Source organism: Leopardus geoffroyi, chromosome A1, assembly GCF_018350155.1.
Source record: "Leopardus geoffroyi isolate Oge1 chromosome A1, O.geoffroyi_Oge1_pat1.0, whole genome shotgun sequence".
In the NCBI taxonomy this organism is placed as follows: domain Eukaryota; kingdom Metazoa; phylum Chordata; class Mammalia; order Carnivora; family Felidae; genus Leopardus; species Leopardus geoffroyi.
This window is the reverse complement of record NC_059326.1, coordinates 134,925,842-134,946,473: the sequence shown is the minus strand read 5'-3', so window position 1 is coordinate 134,946,473 and position 20,632 is coordinate 134,925,842. Positions and strand designations below refer to the sequence as shown.

At 42.4% G+C, this 20,632-nt stretch overlaps 1 protein-coding gene across 2 annotated transcripts in view; it reads right to left on the bottom strand.

Moving 5' to 3' along the window:
* Window positions 1-20,632, bottom strand: part of PIK3R1 (phosphoinositide-3-kinase regulatory subunit 1) — an 86,967-nt gene that overhangs the window by 19,242 nt on the left and 47,093 nt on the right. For both annotated transcript variants that reach the window (XM_045495128.1, XM_045495136.1), the window contains exons 3-7: window positions 10,283-10,375; window positions 9,767-9,841; window positions 3,078-3,209; window positions 2,060-2,261; window positions 1,774-1,853 (exon numbers count right to left, since the gene is read on the bottom strand). In XM_045495128.1, coding sequence (XP_045351084.1) covers window positions 1,774-1,853; window positions 2,060-2,261; window positions 3,078-3,209; window positions 9,767-9,841; window positions 10,283-10,375 — 582 coding nt within the window. The remainder of the gene's footprint in view (window positions 1-1,773; window positions 1,854-2,059; window positions 2,262-3,077; window positions 3,210-9,766; window positions 9,842-10,282; window positions 10,376-20,632) is intronic.

Below are 20,632 nucleotides of genomic sequence, written 5' to 3'. Positions count from 1 at the left end.
CGGATAAGGACGTTTAACCAGCTTACACCAGACTAATTAAACTCCACCCGTGACTCTCCCAGGTATGTAGGAGATACTCTTAAGATACTCCGGTTAAATTCACTGGTGGGTATCTATCAAACCTTGTCTGGCTGTTAGCTTTCCTACCTCCCCGTGTCCAGAGGGGCGGGCATTGAGAAGAGCGGCACCACCTCTGGCCCTTTCTACAAGCGGGACTCAGCTGTCCCTCCTCTGAGACAAACGTCCACATGTACACCATGGGCCAGGAGGGAGTGGGAGAGCACAGCCCCACCTGTTGGCCCAGGGTCCTGTTTTGTTGTTACTAGTCTTCTCCATTCCCCGCCCATGTGTTTAGTCTGGGGTGGGGCCTAGTCAATAAAGGACTCAAGTGCCATGTTTCACACCTGCCCCCTGTCCCCGCATCACAGGGTAACTTTAACAACCGACCACGGACTCTTTCATACTGAGCCAAAAAGCAGCCTCTGAACACCAACAAAGAGTTCCCAAATCCATTAACAAGTGCCCTAAGTAGTTACATGAGATGAACCTTCTGGCCACCCCCTGGGCTAAAGTCCTTGGCTATTGTTGACACACTGCTCTGATGCCATTCACCTACAATTCAGAGTATCCCCACTGAACATCCTGCTTGTTGTGATCTGGAACATTTGGAACATACCACACTTGCCCTATATACTATTTCTGCTGCCTCTCTTACCTTTGGATACCATATTTTGAGCCTCCCCACAGCAGCCCTTCCAAATACTTGCCTCGTGAGTGGTTACCTACGCCATCCTTCAATCCTCACATCCTTCAATCCTTCAAGCCTAAGCCCTGCCTCTCGCAATCTGCACCATCCCACTGCGAACAACCAAGCCTGGCTATTTAACACCTATAAAAGCACAACTTAATTTCCCCTTGCTTAATTAACACTGATCAGTGGGTCCCTATGCCTGTTTATCCAGAGACAAATTTGGTAGTTTGTATGAGTTACCTATAACAAAGCGTAAATGCATGGTGTTTTATTTTAACTCTGGGCATAAATTAAGATACAAGCCACATTTCGACTGGTCCTGAAACTTCACTTACTGGACCCGAATCGTTTTGCTAAATGACCAGCTTCTGTTGGCTAACTTCTAATCAGTATATGGCAAAGGAAGGTTGTTTAGACTTTCCACAGAAGAAAAATACATCAGTTTAAATTAAATCCACTGCTAACATGGTCTACATTTCCTGCTTTGTTAAATGGCTAATTGAATGCCAGCCTGCTTTCAAAGAAGTGTCTGGCTTGCTCAAACTTGCTGCAGTGAACACCCTGGTTTCATACTGCTTGCATTATTGAAAATGTTTATTTTGACAGACATTTCTCAGCATACCTGCTTCCAAAACACACATTCCAAAATACTTGAAATTATATAGTAATTATAAATCCCCTACTTTAGAAATATTAGAAAGAAAAACAAGAATGTCAACAACTAAAACGAGCCCCGTAATTTATGCAACAACGGGAGGCATCAAAGCTGACGGGAAGGGGGAGCACTCCCAACAACCCTCATCTAAGACAGAGGTCATCTAAAATCCACAGACACTGAAATCCAGATAACATTTACCATATAGGATACCACTCAGCCATTGTGTCTCTAAATCCCAAGGCAAAACGTTATGGATCTCGTTCTATAAGAAACTTCTGTTACTCCACAGGGGTTCTAAAGCCACCATTTTTCAGGCTCTAAAAAACGAACCACGAGAAAACTTGAGAAATCCAAAAGGCATTACCTGGTGCAGGCTGTCGTTCATTCCACTCGGTCGAGATTAAAATTTCTATAACTTTTATGAGGTGTTCAGTATTCTCAGAGCTACAAAAACAGAGAGCTTGATTAGAAACCTTTTTTTCTCAACAACGAACTCATCTTCATTTCTACACATTCAAGTCAACGTGTCTGGTGTAAATGTGCCCATGAATCTGCGAGCGAGTATCTTCAGAATAAGGTTAATGATCAATCGATCCCCTTAGGACTGTCCCCATCACCCCAAAATACATGCTTCTCTCCTTTTGCCTTACCTGGCTGCTGGGAATCTGAAAAGCAGAGGGCTGAAAAGTTCAGAGAGTACTCTTGCATTCAGAAGATTCTTGCTGGAGATTTGAGAGAGCTTGAAGAAATGTTTTAGCAAATACTGAAGCGTAAGCCAATACTGATGAGGTATGTTAGGTGCCCTAATGAGCTTCTTCAACAGCTGGATATATTCTTCAGGGCTTTGTACTTCTACAGAGTTTAAAAAGAAAAAAAAAGAAAGAAAGAAGCGAAAAAGAGTAAGAGACTCTAGATCTCAGTAGCTCAACACCTAGAACGTTCTTCTGCTCTAGCTAGAGAAGAACAAGTCCTTTAAAACAAAGTCATCAGGAGCAGCAGACAGCACGTTTGTTCTCATCACAAAAGGCTTTGTAAGAAAGGAGAAATCTCAAGTCAAATGGAAATACAAGAAACTTTTGGTGTAAAAAACCACAAGAGGATGAGGGTGTGCTGGCAGAGATCTGCCCTCTATTGAGCAGCTCTCAGTGTGATTGGCTAATTCAGAGGAGCATCAGATAAGTATCACACGGTTTAACTTTGAAGGTTCTGAACCACAATTTCCTGTCCCCAGAGCACTTGAACTGAGCATTAGGCTCCTAAGCCTAAGAGCCCTCCTCTCTCAACACATTTTGTAATGGCCCCTTGAGGAAAATGGTAAGAACATCGCTAGTCAACGGTCCTAGTCCCTGGTTCCCTGAATCCCAAGATGGCACTTGGAACACTGTGGCCTTCAGTGACGTAGTGAACTTTGTTAGTACTGATAAAAGGTTAACAATTAGCCATTTCAACATGTGGACAGCCTTCCTAAGCAAACGAGAGTCTGGGTCTTCCATTGGACGCCCAGGTAAGGGAGGGAATTTGTGCCAAAGGAGAGGGTGTCAGGGAAGCGGCAGATTCCTACTAATATTTTCCAAAACAGCTCTCTTTACAGGCAGCGTTTCATAGAGTTTACATGCACATCCACATCTCACTGTATGTTCAATGAGGTTTTCAGAACAGAAAACAAACCTTGGGCTAAATAAAGCATCTCATTGTAAACGGCTACTGGAATGACAGGATTCGGTAAATCCGTAAGATAGCGTTTGAAAGCGTCTCCTAAAACTTGCACATCGATCATTTCCAAGTCCACGGAGGCGGCATCTAGGACAGAAACATTTTAAAACGCATTTCAAACATTGTATGCATCGGCAGGGCCAATTTTCTGTATGTGTGACTAAACTGTGACACATGAAAAGTAAGCAGTATGAGGACAGATGTAAAAGACTTCAGTGGTTATCAGCAGGGTTTCTCACAGGGGTTGCTCCTGGCATTTCAAACAGAACAATTTTTCTTTGTGGAAGTCCGCCCCTTAAGTTATAAGCATTTAGCATGATGGCCTCTCCCCAGGATGCCAAGGGCACAGGCCCAGACTCTGAGTTGACAACAACAGAAAAACAATGTTCCCATTATGAGCTGAATTCATATGCTGAAGCCCTAACTCCCACTATCTCAGAAGGTGTATTTCAAGATAGGGCCTTTATTTATTTATTTATTTTTTAAGTTTATTTTTATCTGTTTTGACAGAGAGCAAGCGGGGGAGGGGCAGCAAGGGGGGAGAGAGAGAATCCCAAGCAGGCTCCACAATGTCAGTGCAGAGGCCGATGAGGGGCTTGAACTCACAAACCCTGCGATCATGACCTGAGCTGAAGTTGGACACTTAGCCGACTGAGCCACCCATGTGCCTTCAGACGGGCCTTTAAAGAGGTGGTTTTGTTAAAATGAAGCCATTAGGGATGAGCCCGGGAGGGGCGGAGAGAGAGAGAGAGAGAAAGAATCCCAAACAGGCTCCACACTGTCAGTACAGAGCCTGACGCGGGGCTTGAACTTTCAAACTGCGAGATCATGTCCTGAGCTGGAGTTGGATGCTTAACTGACTGAGCCACCCAGGTGCCCCTGGTATCCTTGTAAGAAGAACAAATTTGGACGCACAGAGATGCCAGGAGTACGTGCACGGAGGGAATGTGGTGTGTGGACACAGTGAGAAGGTGGCCATCTGTACACCAGGGAGAGAGGCCTCAGAGGAAACCAAACCGGCCTTGATCTGGGACTTCTAGTCTCAAGAACAGTGAGAAGACAGGTTTGTGTCTGAAGCCACCCAGTCTGTGGAAGGTTGTCATGGAAGCCCTGGCAAACCAAAGTAGCCCCGCAAATATTTCCAAATACCTTCTGGAGGGTGCTTCTGCTCTGAGAAGAGTTCTGTCTAGGGATGGCTAATCAGAGTAAATGCTTCCTAAAACCTCCACAGGAAAGCATAAAATGCACATCCATTAAATTTCCTAAATTTTGAGTCGCTAAATACTGCATCTCACAATTAATATATATTTAGCTCAACAGAGTGTCTGAACAAACAGTAAGATATACAGAATTTTAAGTCAATCTCAAGAATAGTCATAAAAATATTTATAACATTTTTAGAACGCTCACCCCAATTCTGACAGAGTATTCTGATTAGCATATGACTCATCTAACCTGTGGGCACTGAACTAGCTCAGAACAAAGAGAAGATAAGCACATCTGTCCAGTAAATTCCTCAGCTGGAAAAGAGGTCAGGCAATTCAATAATGGGGTGATACTAACCCAAACCACTCTGAGTACTCAGGGTAGAAAAAGGTACCATGTCCAGCAGAAAGAGGGGATGCTGGGGCAGGATGGACCACAGGCATCTAGATCTGAGGAGAACCATCTAGCTGCTGCTGAAGGACTGCACACCCAGTGATGTGACGGCTACCTTGAGGAAGACTGGAGATGTGCGTGCTCAATGGGCAAAAGGTAAGCTGATGAGCAAAATGCTACATTTTTCAACAGCTTTATTAATTGTGGTGTTAAAAAGAAGTTGGAAAAGGGCGCTGCTGGAAGTGAAAATAATACTTCTGGTAATTCCAATTTTAACGGTTAGAAATGTGTGAGACATGATCAAGAACTAACATAACCTGGTGATTGAATGGATTAGGTTGTGGCCTCGGAGAGAATGAGAAGGAATCCATTCAGTCCAAGGTGTTCGAGCTGGAGGAGAAGGTGGTGTCCTGGAGAGCCATGAAGGGAGTGTGATACTATCAATCACTCCGGGTTGAAACTGAAGTTACCTAAGGTCTTTAGACACATTGTTATCATAGACCCAACGCGCCCCACTATGTAGGCAGAACTTACAAAAGAATCACGCAACACCAATGAAGCTAAGAAAATTCCATCTGGTAGAAAATGTGGTAGGGGAAATGGAGGAAAAGAATTATTAATCTCAGGAAGTGGAGAGGTAAAGGCTTATATCACTTAAGTGTCCAACAGAGAACCACCTGCGGACTTACCGCATCTCTAACAAGGGTGGCAGAGACAATATTACGTCTTTGCACAAAGGATCCACATCAGAAGGAACGCAACTACTAGAAATTGTGTGCGCATCACTCGAGAAACATTCCACAGCCTCTGTCCAATTCACAAGCTGCTGGACCCCATACCCTTCACACCCTGTACACTTCATTTACTAGGTCTCTTTGCCCAGAAAATGAAAATTACTTAATTTGCTCATCATAAAGAACGCAATACCATTTGGCGATGTGCTATAAGATAGTAAGATGTTCAGGATTCTGCAGGGCCCTCCCTCAAGGGAGGGCCACGTCTCTTCCATGACACTTCCCAGATGGTACGGTAATTAAATGTCTCCCTGCTAGACTGAGAGCACCTCAAGGTCATGGGCTGCGGCTCTTTCCTGCTCTTCCTGCTCCCCTCAGGGCCCAGCACATAGGACGTGCTTGCTCAATGTTTGGGGACTGAGCTATAAAAAGCCTTAGAGTAATGTTAATTCCCCTAAGACCTTCCTGAACACATGAGATGTATTCCAAAGAGCATTTTATAGCCTTTGAACAAAATCATCTTATTTCAAGTCTTGGGAACAGTCATTGGATAAGCTCACCTTATGTCAAATCCACTAGAGTTGATGACCCAGATTTTATTTTCTGTTACTGTAGCTTCTAAGGCTCCTTGGAGCTTCTATGATTCTGCAAATCCCCTTTTCTGCATTATAACCATCCTAACAAGCTCTTCTAAGAGCCACAGGCATCTGTCACGTGATGACTTTTGTGGTGAGCTAGGCGAGAACTACACCATCTTTGGGTCTGGGATGGGAGAGTTGACATCCCTCTGCAACCTCCCTTTTCACTGAGTCTGCTCAGGACAGGTAACTAGTAAGCTCTCTAGCATTTCAGCCTTCCTCCCAATGGAATGGAGTCCCCTTCCCAGCTCATCTCTCCCTTAACTTAGTAGTTCTCAGGTGGGGTTTTGAATTGTTGCCCCACCTGAATTCCCAAGAGATATCTGGCCATATCTGGAGACATTTTTGATTGTTACAACTTGGGGGACAACGCTACTGGCATCTAGTGAGTAGTGGACAGGTGTGCTGGGGCTAAAAAAAGCCTGATTTTTTTTTTTTAAATGTGGTATAATTAACATATAACCTTATATATGTTGTTATTAACAACAACATAATGATTTGATATTTGTTTATGTTACAAAATGATCATTCACAGGAAGTCTAATTAACATTCATCACCATAGTTACAGGGTTTTTCATGAGAACTTTTATTATTTAAAAGAATTTTTTTTAGTGTTTATTTTTGAGGAAGAGAGAGAGAAAGAGTGTGAGCAGGGGAGAGGCAGAGAGAGAGGGAGACACAAACTCCGAAGCAGGCTCCAGGCTCTGAGTTGGCAGCACAGAGCCCGATGTGGGGCTTGAATACACGAGCCAAAGTCGGATGCTTAACGGAATGAGCCACCCAGGCGTCCCTGTTAGGAGAAGTTTTAAAGAAAAGGTGTGCTTCAGGATGAGGCACCTGCCGAGGTGGTTCAGTCAGTTCAGCATCTGACTTTTAGCTCAGGTCATGATCTTCTAGTTCCTGAGTTCCAGCCCCACATCAGGCATTCTGCTATCAGCACAGAGCCCGCTTTAGATCCTGTATCTCCCTCTCTCCCCTCTCCCCATCCCCAGCTTGAGGGCACGCTCTCTCTCTCAAAAACAAATAAAAACATTAAAAAAAAGAAAAGAAAAGAGGGGCGCCTGGGTGGCACAGTCAGTTGAGCATCCGACTTCAGCTCAGGTCATGATCTCATGGTCCATGAGTTTGGGCCCAGCATCGGGCTCTGTGGTGACAGCTCAGAGCCTGGAGCCTGCTTCGGATTCTGTGTCTCCCTCTCTCTCTCTGCCCCTCCTCCACTCACGCTGTCTCTCTCTCTGCCTCTCAAAAATAAAGAAAACTAATAAAAAATGTTTTTAAAAAGAAAAGACCTGCTTCAGGTTAAGAGAAACCAAAACAATCAGGAGAAAATTCAAATGAGAACAACAAAGAAACAATTCATTGTGGGTCAATACAGTGAGAAAAAAAAAGAGTAGAGATCTTTGAGTTGGAACAATTTGGGTGTAAGTCAGAGTTCTGCCATCAGCAGTAACTAATATCACAAGGGTAATACGTAGATGAAATAAAATAACTTAGTAAGTACTAATAAAAGTGGGATGTTGTCCTTCACATCTATGCTTTTCAGACACTGGTAATTCACAAGTTTGGTTAAAAGCCATGAATTCCAGGGGCGCCTGGCTGGCTCAGTCGGTTGAGCGTCCGACTTTGGCTCAGGTCACGATCTTACAGCTCATGAGTTCAAGCCCCACGTCCGGCTCTGTGCTGACAGCTCGAAGCCTGGAGCCTGTTTCGGATTCTGGGTCTCCCTCTCTCTCTGGCCCTCCCCCACTCATGCTCTGTCTCTCTCTCTGTCAAAAATAAAATAAACATTTAAAAAAAAAAAAAGCCATGTTCTCTCTCTCTCTCTCTCTCTCTCTCTTTTTAGTGTAAGTGATTACCCTGAGTTTCCTCCAAGGTATTACAATATTTTTATGGACTGAAAAATCCTCAAGCTATAAAAAGTCCGAGGATCTACTCCTAAATTTAGATAATGTTTACGCCTTCTCTTCTCACAAATTCACTTTTATCACACAGAATCCAAAGGAAACCAGTTTTCTACCTGTGTGATTTGCTCTCAAGTGGGGCAGAAAAGCTGCCTGTCAAAACATACTGTTGACGTAATTTTGGTTAGGTATTCCATCTCAGAGGTGAGGTGAAGGTTTTTTTCTCAGCCTAGCCTGCATCATCTGTATTCAGTCACATTGAAAAGCTTAACCACTATTTCTCAAATAACTCTCATTTCATCGGTCTCTGATGTCTAAACATTTCCTGTGACTGTTGTTCAGTTTGACCAATTTTCTAACCAAAACATGTATCTCAACTTCAACCGGGTAAGGACAAAATTCACTGTTTCTTTCCCACTCTGGTCAGGCTGTAAGAAATAAAGGTACGTCTTTCACCTACAGCTTTCTGCCAGTCAGCTCGTACTGACCCAGTCTGGGGGTGAGGCAGGATTTGCAGCTGTCAGGGGACATGCCCTGCATGTGCGTGACTCTGGTTTCCATGCACAAAATAAAAATGAAAGTTTGAAAAAATTATTTTCAAACTTCAAACATCTGGGTGGTGCATTTCAAATGAAACTATTTACTGACAGAGATAGAATCTTCGTTTTTCCCAGAAACATCTTTTCTAGAAACTTTCATGAGCTGCCTCATTTGAAAGCTGCTCAACTTCAGAGTTTTTCATTTACTACATGCTCCGCACAAGTGTATGTCTCAAAGACCTTCCTCCCCAACAGGGTTTCATTCTTTCGGGTTCCCAAATCCAAATTCGGTGAAACGATGTGAGGTAGAAAATTATTTTTCTAAAAAAAATTCTGAGAGGGAATGAAGGATCGGAGGGATTCTACAAGTTGATACAGAAGATGATCTGCCAGAATGATGGCCAGTGAATTTATTCACATTTATAGTTTTATTCGGTTTGGCAAAGGAGAGAGGGAACAAAGAGTAACGCCACCACTGGTTGAATTAATTGATGTCCTTTAACCAGTGGTGTGCAGGAGCTGGCCTGCTCATCACCAACTACGCTCAATTCTTTCCAAGTTGGAGTTTAGTGATAACATGTTGGCAGCCTGAAACCGACCGCGGCGGGCATATTTACAAACCAGGCAACTAGTACAAACCAGGGTTCCCCCACCTCCCTGAGAGGGGTTTACCAGCACACCATTGAATATAACAGTATCATGATGTTACTTAATATAAACATGGTATGAAAAAGCAAATAAGCATTGGGAAGGAAGGAAGGAAGGCCAAAAAGAAAAAAAAAGGGGGGGGGGAGAGGAAAATGGAAAAGGTCAGAAGAGACATTTGTTAAATGACACAGGCTTATAAATATTTTTTAAGCTGATCCAGATGAATCAGATGTAGCCAAATGCATGGTCAGAGAAAAGATGGTGGATACGCAGAGCCAGAGAAATCCCAAGAGGGTGTTTCTCTCCTCTGCAATTCCTGCAGGGCCCAGAGGCTCTTAGCTGTGATGACAGCCAATATGCCTGCAGGCAGGCACACACACCCCAACTCAGGAGACAAACATCAAAGGTCAGCGCTGGTTTGGGCTGTTACCATAATAGGGCAGAGGTAACCGTGTGTGATTTCTGAGCTTCCTTCAAACTCAGAACGCTGCATGATCGAGTTCAAGTGTTTTTGTGTGCTTTACCTGAAACAGAAAGGTAAGAACCATGTCTCCCATTTGTCTTTCTAGCTCCATGACACTCACCACAATCAAGAAGCTGTCGTAATTCTGCTGGGTTGCTGGAGCTCTGTGTTCTGTATAAAGTTGAACATTCCAGACCTAAGACACAAAACAGACTGAGCATGCAAAACACAGCTCTCTGGAGAACCTGTGGGCCGGCTGCCAGAACGACATTCCAGTTTCCAGCTCCTATCTATTCTAGATGCGTGTACCAAATATTCTTGGAAGTTAACTCCTGCTATTAATCGTAGCTGGCACATCAATACTTTTGGTGAAGTCGTCTGGCCACGAAGGAGCAAGTTAATTATATTTATTAAATTGTGGAGAATTTAATAGTTTCCATACAGTAACTACATGTTAATATGGAGTCAGGAATCAGACCAAGGCTGTTTCCCCAGGACACAGCAACAAAGAGCTTATGTGTCTAGCACAAGTTGGCGAGAAGCTTATTTAACGAATGCCCAACGGACAAGTATAAATTGTAATACCCATGAAATAAGGACATAACAAATTAACTGATTCCCTCTATCAGTCGATTACCTTTCTTTTCAATGGCTTCCACTAGCTTCACAAGAAGAGGCGGAGCGATGTCAGGAGGGGCAAACTGCTCAGCAAGATCTGGCAGAGCCAAAGCTGCGAATGAACAGAATCCTACAATTAGATTATGTTTAGGTGGGGGCAAGCAAATGCATTAGACAACAACGAAGAAAACCGAAATACAGAACAGTTTAGTTCTACCAGCAAACTCAGGCCTGAGCAAGATGGCGCCCTGTGCTGGGCCCTGCACTTCAGAGGGCTCCTCTCTGGGCCTCTTCCAGCCGTGCCTCTTCCTGCAGTTTAAGGAGTTTTGGGGGCCCAAGGGCAAGGCCTACTTCTCTCCTGGGACACACTCAGAATACTTAGCTAGAATCAGGGAATTCCCTGCCCAATTTGCTTCTCAAGGCCTCTTCCCCAGGTCCATCCTCCCTGGGGCAGACCTCCCTGCTGGGGTGTGCCCCTGGGCCTGAGGCAGTTGGGTTGGGGGCTGGGGGCTGGGTGGGCAGGACTCAGGGTAGGATGGAATGTGGATGTGCCAGAGCCCCCGCAGTGCAGGGCAAGACTAGGTTGGGTGAGTGGTCAGCTCTCCCCAGATCACCACACTCCGTGGCAGAACTGAAACCCGAGAACTGGCCGCCTGGCCATTATGAAGCAACAACTTCATAATGTCCAGAAAGGAGGATGGACCAGCTTTTACTCAACTGTTCATTAACATGACTTAGAACTTTAAAATATTCAGACACAGGGCATTTGCAAATGATCACTGGCCACATGACATTAATTCCAAATTAAGCCCCTGTGCACTTGCTACCGAAGCCTTGGTTTGCTCACATACATTTTGGTTGGTTAGTATCTTCAGAAATGTGATGTTTTCACAAACTGTTTTTCCATGCTTTATTTATGTATTTTACCATTCCTGGTGATTCAAGAAGAAACTAACTGGATAACACACCAATAATGGCCTTGAACATTACATTAATAACTGTATTCTCACTCCAAAAATACACGAAACCATTTTAAGTAAAAATATTCATCTCATAATATACCAGAAGAGGGAGCTAAATATATTCACCTTATTTTTCTCAAACTGCAAAATACACATAAATGACAGTCTATATAAAAATACCTACAGGTGCAACCTTTTTATTAGCCTCCAACATGTAACTTTTTAGACACTTAAGGTTCATCACTGCACCCTCTTTTCTAGGAATAAATCGTTTATATAACTTAAGAAAGATTAAATATTTATAATTTTGTTTCAGGGAGATTTTAGTGGCATGATTATTATATGGCGTTTATTATGCTAAGCAAATTTCTAATGAAGCCCATCTTTCTAATACCAAGAATCATCACAGAACAAGAAACTCACAACACATAAACCAAGTAAAATTATTTTCGATGCTGCCCTCAGAGGGGGACGTATGATTTATGTCGTTTTACAAACCCTAAACCCTGCAGTGTAAGAGCCTGTTAGACTCCAATATGCCCTGGGTCAGACACATGTGGTCTTGCCACTAACCTCTACTGGCCATTTAAGTACTCGGGATAAAAGGATAAGAGCTAAATTATGGAAGAAAATCCCACAGCACCCCTGTCCAGTCAAACTTTCTGGGAATGATGGAAATGTTCTATTAGCTGTGCTCTCCGAAAAAGCAGAGACCAGCCAACTAGCCACATGTGGCTAGTGAGCACTTGAGATGTAGCCACTGCAGCTGAATAAATGAATTTTTTAAAACTGATTTAAACTGAAAAAGCTCTATGTGCTAGCGGCCACGATATTAGAGAGCAGGGTCCTGTATGTCTTGAGCACGGACGTATTTGTCAAGAGGAAATGAAAGATTCCTGAGTTGGCTTTGTGCAACTAAGACCCTACCATAAAGCCATGCCTGGGGACAGGACATCTGGCCATAGGGCTAAGCGACATCTGTACTCAGAGCACGAAAAGTCTGTCACAGCTTCCCAGGTGACTCCGTCCTACTGCAACATCACTTAAACATGTTATGGACTTCATAAAGGCAGGACAGACAGGCCACTGACCTTCTAGACCGTTACTGGGCACAGGGCTGAGTGGGAACTTCACCTCTCCTGTGTTCCCTGTACCTACCGGAGCCTATACATCACGTGGAGAACCTGCTAGGAAGAAAGATTCCCAGGTATGACCATAAACCCCCAGAACCAGAAAATCCAGGAATGGAGCTACTAATCTAGTTTGGAGTAGTACTAAGTTTTAGGACACGCTATTATGATAAGCAAATTCATGTGGGTAACCCCCTGAAAAAAACCCATCAGTGACATCCCCCAAATCTCTAAATGTTAAAATGTCAGTATATTTGAGAAGCACCGAGAATACAAATGTCTTGCAAGTTTCATGTGGTCTGTTTCATCAAAAGTATTGTAAAATAGGGGCGCCTGGGTGGCGCAATCGGTTAAGCGTCCGACTTCAGCCAGGTCACGATCTCGCGGTCTGTGAGTTCGAGCCCCGCGTCGGGCTCTGGGCTGATGGCTCAGAGCCTGGAGCCTGTTTCCGATTCTGTGTCTCCCTCTCTCTCTGCCCCTCCCCCGTTCATGCTTTGTCTCTCTCTGTCTCAAAAATAAATAAACGTTGAAAAAAAAAAATTAAAAAAAAAAAGTATTGTAAAATAAAAAACGATATACTATCAAATAAAAGAGCGTACCATTTCATTTTCTCTGATGAACTATAAACTACTTCCTTTTGCCTCAGAAAATTATCAACTCACAAAAATGTCCTCCCCCATAAATGCCTTCTATGCTGAACCAAGTGATATGTATCATCCCAACAGCATATGTAACAGAGGCAAACCTAAAGGTAGAAATGGTGTAGAGAAATATCAGTAAGAATTCACTGTAGTGTTTCTCCTTGGCCTTCTCAAACTTCTAGTTCTCACTTATTAGCACACGCCAAGATGTAAGAAGCTAAAGATTAACTAGTAAATACACAATCCCACATAGCCATAGCCATGCAACACTGCCTGGCTCTGTCCCCGCCCTCTTAAGTTACTTAGGCCCTTTTTTTTTTTAATTAAAAAAAAAATCTTTAAAGTTGGCACCTGAAAATGGAATTACTTAATAAAGGTTTATCTCCTTCCAGAATCTTATCAACACAATCATTTCTGCAGGCAAATTTGAAAGTTAAATTAACTGATAATTAAAGATTTCACCTAATTGCGATTCAAATATGCACCCGGCAGTTGTTAGATTCCTGGGTTGGCAAATACGACATATAAAAGGGTTTCCATCTATTTGTTCACTTTGGCTTGAAGAAGAAAAAAGGAAAAAAAGGAAAAACCTTCTTTCTTTAGTCCTTTCAAGGTTTCTCTGGCAAAAAAAAAAAAAAAAAAAAAAGTAGTTTGTGATCAGTATCCCGAGCTACAAAATATCATGTGTTTTGCTCATAAACTGTTACTTCAAGGTTTTGAAAAGCACCGTGATAGCCATTGGGTACCTATAACAATTCTGGAACTTTTCTCAAGGAGCACACCACAATATGAAGAACAAAACTAGACGCATATATAAGGAGTATGGGCAGTCTTCTTATAATAGAGCTAGTGAATTTCCCACTGGGTTTTTAATATTGCTAAAAGCTGTATTACTCAAATGTCTGAATCACTGATCCATTGCTGATTAAGCCTTTGCAATGGGAGTTTTAAAAGATAAATTTTATATGGAGAGACCCTATTTTTTAAATAACAATTCAAGGATTTCCTATTCTCTAGTACAATATCTGTGATTCAATCCGTTTCCCCTTAAAAATATTTAAACATAGGGGATGTGAAGTCCTACCCAAGAAGCTTTTCAAGTTCACATTTTCTCCTACGGGTAAGAGGATCAATCAACATCAAAAATCTAAAAAAGTATTCTAAAGCAAACTATTAATTATTTCAACAATCCTAAAATCAATGATTCCTCTAATTTTATTAAGTACTTAAGGTCGGTATTTCCTTTTCCATTACATTCCATTTTAAGAAATTCTAACAGGAAACTGTAATTGCGAGGCATTGCCAAATTTGGCAAGTTGTTTTCTGAAAGGTGCATAATAAAGCACCACGTTATATACAACAACAGACTAAAACATAGTGGGACTAAAAAAGAAAAAAATACAGAATATACAGATCATCTACAAAACACAAAATCACACAGCATGATCCTCATGAAGGTGATATATACATTTTTATTAGGTCTTATCATTCAGACAAATTTTTTTTAACTGAATTAGGAATGCTTTTTGGCTCTGAAGCCTGCTGTAGCCAGTGTGTTTAGTCTGAGCCAAGCCCACTCTTAAGAATCTGGGTGAATTCACAGATTCCCCTGCGATAGTCCAACACCAGTTTTTGAGTGAGTGCAATCATTTTCCATCAAAAGAAATCAGTATTAAGGAGAAAGGAGACAAGAAAGAACAGTAGAAGGGTCCAGAAGTGGTGAAGCAAGACATATATTGTTTCAGAAGAGGAATCAAGTCTTCAACACTGATACAAATACCAATGAATTAGGTGTCCCCGGTTGTAGAAAGAATTTTTTGATGACACCTCAGATGCTGCATTTTCCATTAGTTCTATTTTTCTACCTTAACCCTGGTGACAGCCAATCACATGGAACAGAAGGGAGCCTTCTTTCCAAACTCAGACCCTTCCCAAACCACTAACCCGGACAGGCCCGAACAGTCCTTGGGCACCAGTGGTGTGTGGGAGACAGTGGCATTCCTCACATTAAATGGTGCCAACACAGCTACAAAGTGCAAGATGAAACCAGCACACAGCTGCACCTTTTGGAGGCGGTCTCCATAAAAAAAGATATTTCAGAGTCAGTGCCTGGCAGGGACGAATGGAAAGTTTAAGCTGAAATTCTGGGACTCCAGAGACCGCCAAGGCCAAGTATTTCATTACTTAATGGAAGTAGCTTGGAAGTACATGAAAAACTGCCACTTACCTTTTAAAATGTCATACAAATACACAGAAAAGAAAGTATATGTGCCAGGCGTGGATCAATATTAAATCAAGATGTGTGCCGATTAACTGTTGTTGAGTCAAAACTTTATTTCTGTCTGAAGGAACTTCTCTCATTGTTTCAAACGAAAAATGTATATTCTGGTGGGCAAAATCTGAAACTTTATAAAAACTAAAAGCAAAAAACCAACATGGGTTCCTCAACTTTGGAACGCACCTGTTGAATCAGAAGTAATACAATTATGAAAAGCACACGTTTAAAGCCAAAGAGACTTGGGGTTTAATCTCGGGTATGCCACTTACTGAATGTATTCTTGGGCATGTTAATTAACTTGAACCTCAGTTTTTTCATGTGTAAAATGGGCATAATTAAGAAGGTAATAAGGATTAAATGAATAATATAAATAAACATGGTAGGCACAGTGCCTAGTATGTAGAAAGCACAAACTAATGGTTAGGTGTTATTAATTTAGAATTATTTATGTAATCTTTTTCACTACTAATAGATTTTCTATTGTAATGGCAAATTTTAAGACCAGACACTATTATAACGGAGACAGAATTTTCAATACTTTTTTTAAGGTGGCAAACTAGAAACATTTTGACAGAGTAGATATTTGCATTTTGCCTTTCTTTCACTGTAGCATATGAACAGTATCTTTTCAGGAGTCGTATCTAAAATACCACATTATTTTCAATATGTTGCACTTTCCCCCCAGAAAGTCTCCCCTATTTGAGTTATACTTCAGTTTTCTGAACATAAATGAAAAATGAAGTTGGAATGGTACTGAACTTGGGGGAAATAGGGACTTTTTTTTTTGAGGAGGGAGGAAAAAAAAGGATGGACAAAGAAAAAAGGAAGAGCAAGTCGATGCGGAAATAAATCTCCAGCCATAGCTACATTATTTTCAGAGATAACTAGTCAGGGGGAATTAAAAGACTTGTCAACACATTTAAACAGTAAGTTTGCAAATCTTTTCAGATACTCTAAACTAATTAGTCTTTAATATCTTTATCTTTTCCCACTTATCCCTTCTGCTCCACAGCTTAAAAACAAATGAAAGGGTTTGGAGTTCTCTGCCCATTTAGTTTTATTTCTAGACCACAGCCTCATATAGGAAACAAACAGCACTCAAAGATCTTATTAAACCTAAGAAGACATTACAGTTTTGCTTTGGATGGCCTTAGCTAAAAAGTCAGAGGTAAGAGATCACTGAAATGCAAGATTATACTTAATCTTTGACAGGCTAGCCTAATTAATTGTGATTGTTATCCCCTAGAGTCTGATTTAAAGATTACAATTTATAGTGTATACAAAAAATTAAAACACTGGTCAGGAGGTAAATGCGGAAGAAAGGAACTCCTGTTTTTGTACCCCTGAAAATAATTTATAAGTGAGTCACTGGGAGTTCCGGGACTAATGACTTATAAAAGAAGTTGGTCTTTTGGTCTGTTGGCTTAGAAAGATTTCACGTGAAGTGTGACTGAAAAGCCCCAAAAGGGAAGGAGAGAAAACAAAACCACATAACACACCACAAGGGGTACTGACCATTCGCTGAATACTAGGGAACATCAATTAGGAGCCATATTCCCACCAAGACATGGCATTCATTTTTTTATTCATAGCCATCCAAAGACGCAATGGTCCTTATTATCCCCACTCAAAAGACAAGGAACTTGAGCCTTAAAGAAATTGAGTCATTTGGTCAAGGTCGCAAAGCTTGTAAGCAGTGTCTTGAAGTTCAGTTTGTACCTGTTTTTCTCCCCCAGAGCCTACAAGTCCCAGTTGAGGACAGAACCCTGTGAGAAGTTTCCCAGAATTTCCATCAAGTCTCCTGAATTTAAAAGGAGACTGCGATCGTGAATGGTGTTGCATAACGCACAGATATGTAATGTTCGATCCTGCAGGCGAGGAGCCCCGATACTTGCTGGTGCGCTCAAGTAAACTTATCCTAGCAACACTAGTTTCGGCACTTCCCCCAAATAACCTAGGGGGCACCTTCTCCCTCACTAGATAATATTTTGAAATGCAGGTAATTAACACCAGAAAGAGAAAGCAAAGAGAGTCCCTTTAGTGAGGAGAGAGGCAGGAGCTCCAGGGAACCTGCAGAGGCACTCACTTCTCTCTCGTTTGTGTCTGGTAATAGATTTCACAGTCAAACATATAAAAATACCATGTTAAAAAAGCAGGGTCTTCCAATGTAGTCCGAGAAGCCCCCATCTCTCCAGAATTAAAGATCCTCTGATCAGGAGAGCACAGAAGTGAAAGAGAAACTGTAAAGATTTACATTCCTGGGGAAAGGAGAGAGCTGAAAGAAGCTTCTTGATCCAGGCTGGTCCCTCACTAACTGCACAGAAGCAGGCTGCTGGAGGTCCTAGGCGTAAGTGCCAAAGGAGGGAGGAGCTGCCACAGAGGCAAAGTCGTCCAGCCGGGTGGCACCAGCTTCCTCACAAAGCCTGGATGGAAACCAGAGGAAAGAACCACCAGACTCCATTCTAATGACGACAGAAAGAGCTGGGCTTTTTCTCTGACATTTGAAAACATACCAAAAAGTTGAAAGAATTGTACGGTGAGTGCCCACGTAGCCTCCTCCTAGATTCTACAAGCAACATTTAACTAATCTGTCGTATTACCTATTGATTCATCAATCCACCTTTTCTTTCTGGGAAGCATTTCAAAGTAGGTGGCAGAAATCAGTTGCTGTGGACTGAACTGCATGGGGCACCCTCTCCCCTCATCCGTGTGATAAAGCCTTAACTACCATGAAGACAGTATTTGGAGATGGGATTTTTGAGAATTAAGTTTAGATGAGGTCATGAGGGTGGGGCCATCATGATGGGATTAGTGTCCTTCTAAGACTCCAAAAAGCTTCCTCTTTCTCTCCCAGCCCTAGGAGAGAGTAGGAAGAGAGGCCAACTGCCTACAAGTCAGGAAATAGCCCTCACTAGAACCCAACCATGGTGGCCCCCAGAACTCAGACTTTCAGCCACCTGGACTGAGATGAACAAATAAAGGCCTCTTGTTCAAGCCATTCAGCCTATGGTATTTTGTCATAGCGGCCCAAGCTGACCAAAACATCAATACACTACACCGAAAGGAAGCAAGGAAACCTTAGGTCTAGGAAAAAAAAAAAAAAAATCAGTGGCAAAGGCTAATTCCAGAGAGTTAGTAAATATCTTCTGAGTGTCAGAATATTCACAAGGGCACATGCTTCCTAAATTTTACTGAGCATACTAAAAGCCCAATTCAGATAGATCTGCGTGGGCTTCAGGATTCTGCATATTCGACAAGCTCCCAGGTAAGGCCCATGCTGCTGGCCCTCGGAACACACTTTGAGCAGCAAGAATGAGCCCACCAGTCCCAGAGAGAAAATCCAGATCACGGTGGGAGAGCGAATCCCAACAGCTAACGTTCCATACTTGATACTTATTACCAACATGCCCTGGGCTTCAAGGGCTGGTTTTATACCAGATCCCAGGAGCCCAGCATCTAAACATGTGTCAGACAGATGACAGGACTAACTCAGAGCTTCTAGCTGTCAAATCTAATTAGAGCTGATATCATACCTAATTACACATCCAAAGAGAGACTAGCAGTAGAGGCCCTGCTGCTCTGTGTGCCTGGGCACTGCTTCGTGTGGGGAGAGGGGTCACGTGGGTCACGACTCGACAAAGTCCTGCAGTAAATTCAGTCCAAGAACTAAGAAGTACCCACCTCCCCTGACGTCCCCAAGAAAGCTTTTCCTAACTGGTCACATTCAAGAGGACTCAGGTGTTCAGATTTTGGTTGGAGGAGAGGAATAGGAAGTATTCCTACAACCACTACTATAAGCCCTACTACTGCTACTACTTCTACTACTGATAGTACTTGTGTACTTAACACTTAGTTTTGGAAATCGTGCTCAGGGCTTTGTGGGGTTTATCTCATTTGATCTGCACAACCTTGTAAAGGATTATAACCGTCCCCATTTTACAGAGGAGGAAAGTGAGGCTAAGAAAAATTAAGCACTTTTTTTGTGCCAGTAGTAAGTGGTAAAGGAATGATTTTATAGAACAAATCGACTTCAAAGCCAACAGTAACCACTCCAGGCATCTCAGGTGCCTCCTCAGGCAGACACACTGCAGAACTCCATTCTGGGGGTTACAAAGCCCTGAGCAGAGAACAAAGATGGAAAAGCACTCGTCAAGAGAAGACACGGACAGTGACAACCCCTGGTGACAAGAGGTGGCATGGGTTCAACGTGAGCTTGGGGCTGGCAGGCCAGCATCTCGCCATCACCTCTGCTCTATCAGGATTGAACCCTTGCCAGTTCACTCAGCCAGGCTAAATATTTTGAGGACAGCATTTATTAAATATTTTCTCATAAGGCTAAACTAAGCACATTCTTCCCCAAGGATGTAATGGGTTTTATTGAGCTAAATATAGTTGGCTAACATATCACTTTCGGCAAGGTACGGATGGACCATAAAGAGCCCAGCAAATAATTTACAAATACACATACGTTGTCTCAGGGGGATGCAAAAAGAAACGGATGAGCCGTCCATGGGATTGCGAAGAAAAAGAAAATAAAGCAAAAAAGAAAAGGGGCCCGGAAGTACTGGACGGAAAATTCCTTATCAACTACTGCAGAAAAATTACATAAGAACATGTCCATTTGGACAGACTAGTTCAATTAAACATATTTTTAAAAATCACTGATATATAAAACTAAGTTATCCATTTATAATAAGGCAATTGGTAACAAATTTTAACAGTAAACACAACCCTTAATAATCATGAGCAACTGGAATTAAAAAAATAAAATAAAGCAATATCCTTTCACTACCTCAAATGTGATTAATTCTGGGGGGCTAATACGTTCCCCTATCTCACAATATACTATGATCACTGGTAAACTGATTATTCACCTCTCAACTACAGAAATTCATGGACTTATGTTGGCTGTGACTTTCCTTTTAAGGGTAACAATTTTAGATGGGTCCATCTGGGCAGCAGTTGGACCATACCATTACGTTCTCAAAAAAGCCAGGACAATACATAGTCCTATATGCTACAGAGACTTATTTTTGCCAGACCCATCTACCTTGTTTTAAAGACTGTGATATACAGGAGACCCTGCAGACAGAAGCAAAATATAAAATGCGTTATCAGTTACAGAAAGAAATCGGACCATGTTCCTACAAAGATTCTCAGAAACTGAACAAAACAGATAGATGGGTAATATATGAGGAGTGGGCCTATTTTATAATTGCTTAAAACAGGGGGATTGGGGCGCCTGGGTGGCGCAGTCGGTTAAGCGTCCGACTTCAGCCAGGTCACGATCTCGCGGTCCGTGAGTTCGAGCCCCGCGTCGGGCTCTGGGCTGATGGCTCAGAGCCTGGAGCCTGTTTC